Source organism: Prionailurus bengalensis, chromosome B3, assembly GCF_016509475.1.
Source record: "Prionailurus bengalensis isolate Pbe53 chromosome B3, Fcat_Pben_1.1_paternal_pri, whole genome shotgun sequence".
In the NCBI taxonomy this organism is placed as follows: domain Eukaryota; kingdom Metazoa; phylum Chordata; class Mammalia; order Carnivora; family Felidae; genus Prionailurus; species Prionailurus bengalensis.
The window spans coordinates 136,274,415-136,286,548 of NC_057355.1; the positions used below are offsets into that span (position 1 = coordinate 136,274,415).

The following is a 12,134-nucleotide window of genomic DNA, read 5'->3' on the forward strand; positions in this document are numbered from 1 at the left end:
GGCCAAAGCTAACAGCTGTTCGAACCACAAGGTGCAGCCAATGCTGCTTCCATGCTTTGTTCAGATAAAGGCTAAAGTCCTTATAGATGCTGGGTGTGTGTGTGTGTGTGTGTGTGTGTGTGTGTGTGTGTGTGTGTGTGTTGGGATGGGAGGAGTTGAAAATAGCTACTCTCCAACCCTCCCCACCCCCAGAAAAGGAGGACAAAGATCATGAAAACGATTCCTTAAATGAATTGCACTTGTAAATTGACATTTTTCTGAATAGGGTTAACGCCAGCCTATCTTTATGTTCGATAAAAAGGATCCAGTGGTTTCTCTCATTAAAGTGCGTTCCCAAACTAACAACTGCAAGTAAAAAAAAAAAAAAAAAAAAAGTATTCCATGACATTCAGGTGGGTTATGAGAATTACATAAGATCAAATTCATGACTGAGTGAGACTTTTTCTTCTCTACTGAAAACAACAGTATTCTGAAATCTGCTCTATTAGTTGGCAGTGAGGCAGGACATTTAACAGCACCCTCATCCACACCACCTGGACTTACAGACCCCACCCACACTTCTTAAAGCAGAGTCATGGCAGCGGCTTGGCCAGGGTCACAGGAACCGCTTTGCTGGGGCCCCCTTACCTACAGTTTTGAACGTCAACCCGCCTTAGTTTGGAGGGAATGGAATGACCCTGATAGTAGAAATTGTATAGCTCACAGCACCCCACATTAGTCTTCATTTCTACAGAAGCAAGAAGTGCTGGCCAGAGGGACACGAGCTTACTTTCCTTATGCCCTGACCGGTGTGCCAGGGAACAGTGAAGGGTCACCTGCCCACCCCTTACTCCCACCAGCTTTTACATCCCTCACCCCTAAGCCTTCAGGGGAAATGATTCTTGAATGCCAGTGTCAAAACGGAGGGTCCTTCAAAAGGGATTGCCGTGTCCAGCTCCCTTGCACAGTTGGGGAGACTGAGGACCGGAGGGGAGCCGTGACTTCCACTAGGTCACAACAGATAGCCCCAGAGTCTGGACTCAGCTCTGCTTCCCTTTCTGAAGCCTGAGTATCAGGTGGGCTCAGAGAACCCAGGGCCGGAGTCCAGGGCAAAGCGACACTCAGGTGGCCTCTCCGGTCCTAAGCACCCTGGATGGCGCACGCACACACGAGGCCTTCCTTCTGTTCTTCCACCCCTTTGGCTTCTTAGCCACACAGTTCAGTGATTTAAGAAAAAAAACAATGGAGGCATCCAATAACGTCAGAATAACCCAGGCTCCTGTGTTTATGATGTCTGGCATCCCTCACTGAAAGCAAGTCGGCCATGGCCTGGTTGTACTTAGGGAGATCTCCATCATGGCCAAGGTAGACTGAACATTGATTGATGGATCAGCAGTCCATGTTGGCCTCCTCGGTGTCTCTTCCTGCAGAGACCAGGGCGGGCCTGTCAGTGTGCGCTCTGCCCTGTACCTGGTGATGCTGAGCTGGGTACCGTCTTTCAGCAGGTGGGCATCTTCAAACCCCCCTGCAAAGTTTTGTCCCGGGAGGGATGTTGTTGCAGTCCACATGCTCTGACTACATTCCAGGGCTGAGCTTTGCACTTAGCCTACTTCATCTGGCGCTCTCTGAGCTCTGTGAATCTGGTCACCCTCATTCTCTCTGCCCCTATGGATTGTAAGGTGAATGACTGAAAGAGAAGGGAAACATACACCTACGGACATCTTGCACCGGCCAGGCATGGTCACCTCACACTTTCTCATTTAATCTTTATCAACAAGCTTGTTTTACAGATGAGGGGACTGAGGCTCAGAGAAGCAAACCAGCTTGTCTAAATCAAACAACTGTTCACTGGGATTGGAGCCATCCATCAAGATGTGAACTACCCTAAGAGATGCCAGTGTTCCCAGTTTTTAGATGGGGAAGCAAGCCAGAGCTAATGAGTATTTTGAATGGGGTTATCCAGAGGCTTCTAGGGCTTTCCATCTGGCTGCTACTGAGGGCCCCAGCCATCTCTTAAGCGTCAGGCGTTTATCAGGGGAGTTGTGTGAACGAGCATCAAGATCCTTCAAAGCTCACATGTCCTTCCCTCCGGCGGTTCTGTTTCTTGGAGCTTATCCTAAGGAGGCAGTAAGAACTCAAAGCTGTACGCACAAGGTGTGCGGTGTTGAGGTTGGCGCATGGCCTTTAGAGTCGTAAAGACCTGGCCCAGAATCCCTGCTCCACGGCTCACCAGCCTCGTGCCCACAGGCAATGCCGCTTAACCTCTCTGAGCCTCCGTTTCCTGGGGCGTAAAATGAACACGCCGAGAGTGGCCCCTCCCCAGTGGGTGGGGATAATAGCCTGAGATTGTGCACGGGACACACCTGGTACACAGCAAGTGCTCAATAAATGTCACTTATACGCAGTGGGAAAGAGACCACCTCGATATCCACCGGTGAGGGATGTGCTGAAGCTCCAGAGCCGTGCAATGAAATCTGTGCATCAGTTTAAGACAGTGTCGTGGTTGAGAATGTGCGGTGGACAGGTGTTCACCGTCAATTATGACATGAAACAGGTAGCTGCAAAATCTGTGTCGATAGTGTCATCTGATTCTGTTTTTTTTTCGCACACACACCCCGAAGAGAAAGTCAAGGATGTTTTGTAAAGCAGTGGTTTTCAAGCGGGTTCCCAGACGAGTAGCCTGAGGGTCCCGGCCACCTGGGAACTTGTGAGGAATATAAACTCTGGGCTTCACCACAGACCTCCTGAATCAGAAACTTGGGGTGGGGCCCGGAAGTCTGCACTGTAACCAGCCTCTCCCTCCCCAGAAGATTTTCCACATGCTGGAGTTTGAGAGCCGCGGGCTCATGAAAAGTGTTAATAGTGGTTGTCTGTGGGTCTTGAGAAACGGTAGGTGACTTTTGTTTTCATCTTACTGCGTTTGCTAGACTTTTGAAAACAGTAAATAAAACAGCAGTGCCGTGGTTCAAGTGGAAAACACTCAGAGTAAGCAAAGGTCTGGGTGTTCCTCCGTGAGTTCCTGTCCCCCGTCTTCTGCAGGTGACCATTATTGGATACACGCTTGGGATCCCGGATGTCATCATGGGTATCACTTTCCTGGCGGCAGGCACAAGTGTTCCGGACTGCATGGCCAGCTTAATCGTGGCGAGACAAGGTAAGGACGGTGCCTCGGCCCCCACAGCTGTGAGCATCGCCGTGCAGGCTCCCGGCCCCCACCGGAGTTCTAGTTCATGGCTCTTCTGCCTGGTAGTTGATAAGTCCTGCTACGGAGCCAGCTGATGGTGGGAAAGCATCATGCAGCAGATTCCATCCGTGGAGAGAATACTACCAAGATATAACGCCTCCAGCCCTTTGGAAGCATTTGCTTGTGCAAACTTGGATAAAAATGAACTTGCTCTAAAGTCACCAGTGCGACATTGAACAGAGCTGAAGCTCCAACTTCTTATACCAAATACAACAGTAACAATAGTAACAACAGCTCCAACTTCTTATACCAAATACAACAGTAACAACAGTAACAAGACGTCAGGTTCCAGGACGGCAAAGCAGGGATATCCTATATCTGGTTCCTATTTTTTTTTTTTAGTTTATTTAAAGAATTATTTAATGTTTATTTTTGAGAGAGAGAGACAGAGTGCGAGTGGGGAGGGGCAGAGAGAGAGGAAGACAGAATCTGAAGCAGGCTCCATGCTCTGAGCTGCCCGCATAGAACCTGACGCAGGGCTCAAACCCATGAGCCGTGAGATCATGACCTGAGCCAAAGTCAGCCCCTTAACTGACTGAGCCACCCAGGCATCCCTAAGGTTATCTATTTATTTAAGAGAGGCGGGGGGGTGGGGGGGCACACAGAGTGGGAAAGGGGCAGTGAGAAAGAGGGAGAGTCCCAAGCAGGCTCCGTGTGGTCAGCACAGAGCCTGATGCAGGGCTCGATCTTACGAACCACAAGATCATGACCTGAACTAAAATCAATAGTCATATGCTTAACCCACTGAGCCACCCACGTGCCTCTGTTTTCCTATTCTTAAAGTCAGGGCTCCCTATGTGACATGGGTCAACCTGTATGCTGTTTAATGGCAGAACAAAAGAGCCGTAAAGGGCAGTGAATAAAGGCTGTTTCCTCTGGTGAGGTAGCAACCCAGCATGCACTTCCATAGATCTTCATCCACCAAGGAAAGTGTGAAAGTTTGGGGAGGGGGGGCGGGAGGTGGGGACCAATCACAGAATGACACCTCAGAGGGGACAGAAGTCCCCAACGAGAAAGTCAGCTCTGGAAAATCGGCAAAGGACCTTTCATTCCTCCAAGTTAGGAGAAAGGGTTGGTCGATGGGTCGGTCGGTCCTGAGAAGGTAAGAGCTGAGGGGAGAGAAGTGTGGGAACGTGGTTGGCGTAGGCTGGAGGCTTGAGGAGGATGGGGACAGTGGGGACAGCAGCTGAGGCGAACGGGGTGTGATCCAGTGACCTTTGAGGTGAATGCATTCATTTCCTAGGGCTGCCATAGCGAAAATACCACAACTCAGTGGCTTGAAACAAGAGATTGATTGTCGCACGGGTCTGGAGACTTTGAAGTCCAAAATCAAGGTGTTAGCAGGCCCATGCTCCCTCCAAAGGCTGAAGGGTCTGTCCCAGGGCTCTCTCCTGGCTTGTAATGGTGACCGAATGGCTTGAGGCTGTGTCTCTACGGTCTTTGCCTCCGTGGGCACGTGGTGGTCTTCCCCTTGTGTGCGTCTGTGTCCAGACTTCCCTGTCCTCACGAGGACACCGGTCCCTGCATTAGGGCCCGTCCTAATTCAGTTATGACTTCACCTTCCTTTGATCCTCCTTGCAAACAAGGCCCAATTCACAGGTGCTGGGCAGACGTGAGTTGCGGGGCCGGGCACTGTTCAAGCCAGTACAGGGAGGAATAGGAAAGGCAGTGAGCCCCGAGGGCCTGGCTGATGTTCTGTGGCACAAAGTTGGGTGGGACTCAGTCACACCAGCGCCAGTAACACATGGATGAGAGAGGGCAAGTTCCCTGGCCCTGGGGTTGTTGGGTTGATACAATGGGAGGTCAAGGGGGCAAGAGAATGCAGTTGAAGAAACTGCCCGCAGAGTCCGGGCTGTCTGGGGGCAGGGGTCTTGATGCTAGAAGGTTAAGGCCTGGGGAGGGGGCGGCCCCAGTGAGGTCAGAAAGGGGCCTCTGGGAGCTGGGGCTGAGTGAGGCTCTGAGGGAGGACGTCATCTCGGAGTGAGCCCTGTGGAGTGTGGGGGCACAGAAACCGAGGAAAGGTGAGGCAGGGGTGGAGTGTATCATCGTAAGGGCGCCTGGGTGGCTCAGTCGTTCGAGCACGTCCGACTCCTGATTTCAGCTCAGGTCACGATCTCACGGTCGTGGGATCGAGCCCCGTGTTGGGCTCCGTGATGAGCACGGGTCCTGCTTGAGATTCTCCCTCCGCCCCTCCCCCACTGATGAGACCATCAGGGTTCTTCATGAGAGGGCACCGAAACTCCTGCTTGTCCACCCACAAGCAGACCCCGCAGCACGCGGAGATAGGGCGCCCTCGGCTCCCTGAAGGCTCCCGGCTCTGTGTGTGGAGCTTGTGGGACATGCAGAGTCTCAGGCCCGCCCCGGACCCACTCAGTCAGAATCTGCATTTCAGCGAGGCCCCCAAGCGAGTCCTGTGCTCTTGAAGGCTGAGAAGTGTTGCCATAAGGTTCCTCATATGCAGCACCTGTGTGGGGCAGGAAGGCCACCGCATCAGAGAGACCCTCGTCCTCTCAAACTCGGGCATCTTTTTATTTATTTTTTATTTTCTAATGTTTAATTTTGAGAGAGAGCATGAGTGGGGGAGGGGCAGAGAGAGGGGGGAAGACACAGGATCCGAAGCAGGCTCCAGGCTCCGAGCCGTCAGCCCAGAGCCTGACGCGGGGTTCGAACTCACAGATGGTGAGATCGTGACCTGAGTCGAAGTCGGGCGCTCACCAGACTGAGCCACCCAGGCGCCCCTCAAACTCAGGCATGAACCCATCGAGCAATGGGGGCGAGTAGCTGGCTCAAAACAGCAGCTGCATTCACGGGAAGGCTGATTGCCCAGAGCTTCCGCCCCCAGCGGCACCAAGCTGCCAGGATTTTCAAGTCACTTAAGACAGTGTCAGTGTCGAGGGAGGCCTTGTATCCCGGAGGTCTGCAAAGGACAGCGACAGGGCAGGAGGCGGGCCGGGACCTGGCTTCCAGCAGTGGCACCGGTGGCCAAACCGGTGAGCCGACCGTCCAGGTGCCCGCCTGGGTGGCTGCAGGCTTCTCGGTGACAAGAGCGGTTGTGTGCTTGGGGCCGTTTGTGTTTCGGGCGTGTTCATTGCACACACATTTGTACGTGTGCCAGGTTCTGACGCTCACGTTGAATGAGAGCTCAGAGGCCGGGCTAGAGCAGGTGTGAGCCAGCATGAGTGTTAGTTGTGAACGTTTGTTTTCTCACTTTTCCTGCCCCTCACGATCATTAAGTCCTTAGGTTGTGTGGCCAGCATGACACTGGCCGGTTGGGCAGGAAGCAGGGGATGACGGCATGGCCCCCTAGCCTCGAAGATGCTTCTAGTCTAGTGGGGAGAAAAGAATTCACTCTGCGGAAGCCATGAGGGCGGAGGACCTGACAGCTTATCCTCTGAGCCCAGGTCATGGCACTGTCACCTGGGCCACAAGTACACATCATGGCTCGGGGTGAAGGATGCTGGACCGCCCACAAACTGTGTGATCTTGGGCATGTCCCAAGCCTCGGTTCCATCATCTGCCACGTGAGACAGCGGACAGTGCCCTCTCCCTCCCAGGGTAACTGGGAGGATTCAACGAGGGTGAAGCATGCAGTGAGCCCCTGGAGAATATCAGCAAACACCGGTCGTCTTGGGGGGCATGTGGGTGGCTCGGTTAAGCATCCGACTCTCCATCTCCGCTCAGGTCTTGATCTCAAGGTTGTGAGTTCAAGCCCTGCTTAGGCTCCATGCGGGGCATGAAGCCTACTTAAAAAAACAAAAAACAAAAAAAAACCCCACCAATCATATTGGATTGGGGTTGACTCTAATGACTTATTTTAAGTGGTTTATCCCTGTAAGATCCTATCTCTAAATAATGCCACATTCCCAGGAATTAGGGGTCAGGACTCCAACATATGAATCTTAAGGGTCACAATTTGGTCCCTAAGAGACCCCTTAGACTTCATAGAGTGGATTTAGACTTCATAAAAAGTTTCTGAAATTCGGAGTCTGTGAAGAAGGGATTCCTAGGACGCTAATAGGGGTTTCCGGCCACTTCAGTGAATGACTCATGTCCCTTGTCCTCTAGGCCTTGGTGACATGGCGGTCTCAAACACCATAGGAAGCAATGTGTTTGACATCCTAGTGGGACTCGGCATACCCTGGGGCCTGCAGACCATGGTTATTAACTATGGGTCCACGGTAAGTTCCTCTCACTGCCCCATAAGCCAGATGGACGCCAGACACGAGCACTTTATGGGGAATGACAGTGGCCTTGGCCCTGTTCCAGCCGAGAGCTCCAGGGGACGCGCTGCCCCCTTCCCCTTGGCACCCTGGCACCCCCTTTCCTTGAAGGCCTCCGGGACACCCGGAGGAGCAGCTGTTGGGGAGAAGCCCATGTGTATTCCCTGTGTGCTGAACACGCATCGGGACGGCCACCCCACACTGCAGCCTACGGGCGTGCACGTCCCCTCCGAGTCCTTTCCCTCACAGGCATGGCCGAGGCCTAAACCCACATTTGGCTGACCCTCCACCACCATGTGCTCACTGCGAACATCCGCCTGTGCTTTCCGGAAGGGGAAGGAATACACCGGGGTATGCCAGGCTCTCAGAATGGGGGCCCCGGCAGCCCAGAGATTCAGGGCACCCGTGTTTGTTTTTCCAGGTGAAGATCAACAGCCGGGGTCTGGTCTATTCCGTGGTGTTGTTGCTGGGCTCCGTCGCTCTCACCGTGAGTCTTTCCGGTTCCAGAATTACGTGTCGTTCCATGGGATCCACAGTCACTTGCAGAGTCTCTGAAAGCCCTCCCTCCTCCCCTTGGCAGTGAGGCATAAAAATGAGAAAACACAAATTCACAGGTCCCTCCAGACACAGTTGGTGCCAAGAATGTCGGCCCCCACCACCACATTTTTGCCTGAGTGACCCAGAAGTCACCAGAGCAAGTGACCCACCTCCCTGTATCCCCACGGCCCAGTCTGTCTCCCCTCACTAGTGCCAGTAAGAGAGAAATTCACCCCTGTCCATCCAAGCTGACAGGTGGGGAGCATGGCTGTCAGGCCTCGGGACCAGGACACCCTCATACTGAGGCCTCCTCACCCCACGTGCCCACACGTCTGTCCCACACACTTTACCTCTGCTTATGCCAGTCAGTCCTTACAGCCACCTGATGATACCATTCCCGTTGTGCGGAAGAAATCGAGGCTCGGGTTCGAGAAAGCGTGCCCAGAGTCCCAGGGACAGGAGGTGGCAAAGCCTGGATTTGAACCCAGATCAGTCTGTCTCTGTAGAACACATCGTGTTGCTCTGATGGGGTAACTGTGATCCAGTCCTTAGGAAGTCTCAATTCAGAGATGAGAAGGAAAGGCAGTGAAGTGTGGGAGAGTCTAGAAAGAATGTAGAATGAGAATGTGCCCCAAGCCCGTCTACACACACACACACACACACACACACACACGGAAAGGTGGTCCAAGCTGAAGTTTGCCAAGCCGTGAGCCAGTAGATGCATCGGAAGTTTTCCCAGAGAGGGGCTGAGGATGCCAAGTTCTGCAGCAAAGGGAAGACCCAGAGAAAGTCCCTGGTTGTTGCTAGAGGAAGTCCGGGCAGGGAGGCCCTCGGTGCCGAACATGGGTCCCGAGCAAAGTGATGTGTCTGCTCAGGGAGGGCCAGTCCAGAGGGGGCGGCTGCTTGTGTCCCTGGAGCCAGCAGGCCTGGGTCAAGGGCAAGACTCGCCCTTCCATCAGACGGGTCTCAAAGCCCTCAGGGACTCAGTCTGACCAGACCCAGGATGTGCCTTGTGGTACCGCTGTGCCCTCGTCCACGTTTTGGAGAAAGTTCTGCGGTTCCTAGTTTGTGTATAGTGGCCCTGGTAAAATGCCTCCCTGTATTCCTCTGTCCCCAAGGCCACTGCTTGTCCTCTGTCCTTCCAGGTCCTCGGCATCCATCTAAACAAATGGAGACTTGACCGGAAGCTGGGGGTCTGTGTGCTGGCCCTCTATGCCGTCTTCTTGTGCTTCTCGATAATGATAGAGTTTAACGTCTTCACCTTCGTCAACCTGCCGATGTGCCGAGAAGACGATTAAAGCCGAGCTGCTGCCCACCCCCCACGGGGGGCTGTTCTGGACTCTGATGCCAGCCTCCTCTCTCCCTCCCTCCCCCACCACGAGTCTCTCCTGCCTCGGTGGCCACCGTCTGTTCCTTCACACACTGGAAGGAAGAGCCATCGTGGTCTTTGGTCACGGGCCAGGCTGCTGGGCATCCTCCTCCTCCTCGGAGTGCTGCCCTCCCCACACAAGGCAAGATTCGGGGGCCGCCACGGGAGTGGCTTCGCAGACCCCCGAGCTGGCAGCCGCAGGGATGTACTTGTGTCTCATCTCTCTCGGACACTTTAGCGAGGACATCTGTGTGCAGTCTGTCTTTCTGTCGTAGGGCAGCCTCAGAAGTGAGGTGGCCGGCGAATGTGAGGTCCCCTGGGGCAAGTGCAAAATAGGAATGTCGTTCTCCGGTGTCCCCTCTGGGCCAGAGGGTGTGAGTCCCTGAGGCGGCCTGTGCTACACTCAGTCCCTCCCATTTCTGCTGGAAACACTCACACCTTGGAGGGGGCAAGGCCTCCATCTGCTGAGGGTTTGGGGCCACGAGGGCAAACGTCCTGCCCCTTTCTCTGGAAAAGCTGGAGGAACGGGAACTGCTTCTCGGCGCAGAAAAGAGAATTTCCTTACCACTTTCGTTGACGCGTTCGGAGAATGAGCAGTGGAATATTAAACACAAAATGTCGTGTCGATCATCATACTTGAAAAAATCTCATTCCGTACAAAAAGGCCATGCCGGGGACCCAGAACAGGTGACACCCCGTGGAAAATGAATCCTAGGTGTATCAATCATGTCGCACTGACACTAAGACTTTTGGTTTGGAACACAGAAGAGAGTGAAAGACTAACATCTACCCAGGTGCTAATTCGGAGACACAGTGGAGATGGAAGCTCACGGCCATACATTCCAGACCTTCCGTGGGGTGCGGACCCCTGTCGGTTTGGGTTTGTCATTTCTTTGTTAATGCGCTGCTCTCAAAACCACCCGGTCGAAAGACCCAGTCGTCTGCATGCCCAGCAAATTCCCTAGCCTGCTGGGACAAGTGTGTCACCAGAAACCGTTAATGACAAGATGGGAGACTTCCTGAAAATTGCTGTCTGGTTACCTGGAGGCGAGTATGAAAAACGTAACTTGGAATTTTTAGAGCCTTACAGTGGGCTCCACGTGAAGGGCCAAGGAACGGGAGGCTGAGTCAAAAATAGAAAAATAGGAAATACTTTTCACCCGCTTCGTAGCTCTCAAATATATATTAAAAAAGATTTATGAACGCAAACCATCCGTGGTTTCTAAAAAGAAAGCACAATTAATTTTATATAGAGGTGTAGTGTTTTTTTTTTTATTTTTGTAACGTTTCTATTGCAAAAGTCTACGGGATTTGATGCACTTTTAATATTGGGATATTTTGCACGGAAGACTGTATGGCAACTGCCCGTGATAGTGTGAGGACAGGTTTTTAGCCATTCACCTGTAATTAGTCGTCGGGGATGAGCCTAAACCAACAGCTCATTCCTTCCTGAAACACAAAGGTTGTGACTCGAGGTTGAATGTGTGGCTGTGTTTGTTAGGGCCTCCTGATTTTCAGGAGGGAGCGTTCGAGTTGGTGTCCTTTAAGTGAGCCTAAGCCTAAGGTGGGAGGGAACACCGTCGTCGCCGGGCTTCTGTTCTGGATCCGCATCAGTGTTAGTAACTACACCACATTAAGGTTCCTCTTTAGTTTCTTTACCTGGATTGGGCTCCGTGGTCTTTCCATGGAGGGCAAAGGTGATTTTCCTAAGAAATTAGCTAGGTGGGAGCCGGGAGGATCATTCGTATCAACTTCAGATGCACAGGGTTTCCAAGCCCTCTGTGACCTCTTAGGGAAGCCCACCTGGTCCCTTTGGTCTTACAGACTCCTCTGGGTTTCAGAGTGGGTCTGTCTCCAACTTGACTCTCAGAATTGCCCTGTTGATGTAAGTAGGGTTTGGTCTCTCCATTTAACAGAAAATCTAGCCTCGGAGCGATCAGGTGACTCAAGGTCTGTGGTCAGTAAGTAGAGCAGAGCCAGGCTCCCGGTCATTACCCTTCCCTGGTCAGCCAGTGGGTCGGCCATCCTCGGTTGGGGAGGGGGGGAGGGGGTGGGCGGAGGCATGTCTTTGCCCTTGTGGTTGGTTCTTATTGTTGAAGTTAAGACTTCAGCAAATATTTAATTGGCTCCTGGTGCCCCAGCTCGTATCCTAATATCTGTCTCTATCCAGTGTACGTTTTTTTCCCCCTGGTAAAGACCAAAAGATCTTTTTCCCTGCAAGGCACAGGCCACATGGCCCCCGAGGGTGTCCCTGCTGGTGTTCACTTCTCTGAATCCTTGTGTAGCTTTTAGAGAGTACATCCCAATGACCTGCCTCTTCCTCAGCGGAGTCCATCTGAGATGACAAAGTATACTGCTGTTGGCAGTTTGAGGCTAAAATAGTGTTTTTAGTACGTAGAGCACTCCTGCTGGCTAATTCTCTTTGGACTCTAATGTGCCAATGTAGCTTCCTTAAAGGATCTGTGCATTTATTGTAACTAGGAAGCCATGTGCTGTAAGTGAAAAAGTCTCTTACTTAAATATTTTTCCATCACAGGTTTAAAGAATTGCTTGATTAATTCGGCCTTCATCTTAAAATAATGTTTTTATCACTCCGCGGGATTACTTCCTTTTATTTTATCCCCGAAGCTAATTAGCATGGGGTAATTACTCTGCGTCACAAGTAGGCAATACAAAAAAATTAAATTTAGCTCTTCTAATTGGGAGCAGAAAAGAAAAACGAACCGTTGCAACTGAGACTGAAAATGTCTGTAGAATCAGGAGCAGGAGACTCCTGTCAATTTCT

The 12,134-nt window shown here is 52.3% G+C and overlaps 1 protein-coding gene across 2 annotated transcripts in view; it reads left to right on the forward strand.

Moving 5' to 3' along the window:
* Positions 1–10,597, forward strand: part of SLC24A4 (solute carrier family 24 member 4) — a 172,250-nt gene extending 161,653 nt beyond the window's left edge. For both annotated transcript variants that reach the window (XM_043556876.1, XM_043556877.1), the window contains exons 14-17: positions 3,019–3,133; positions 7,289–7,401; positions 7,865–7,930; positions 9,126–10,597. In XM_043556876.1, coding sequence (XP_043412811.1) covers positions 3,019–3,133; positions 7,289–7,401; positions 7,865–7,930; positions 9,126–9,278 — 447 coding nt within the window. In that variant the 3' untranslated portion in view covers positions 9,279–10,597. The remainder of the gene's footprint in view (positions 1–3,018; positions 3,134–7,288; positions 7,402–7,864; positions 7,931–9,125) is intronic.
* Positions 10,598–12,134: the final 1,537 nt, after the last annotated feature.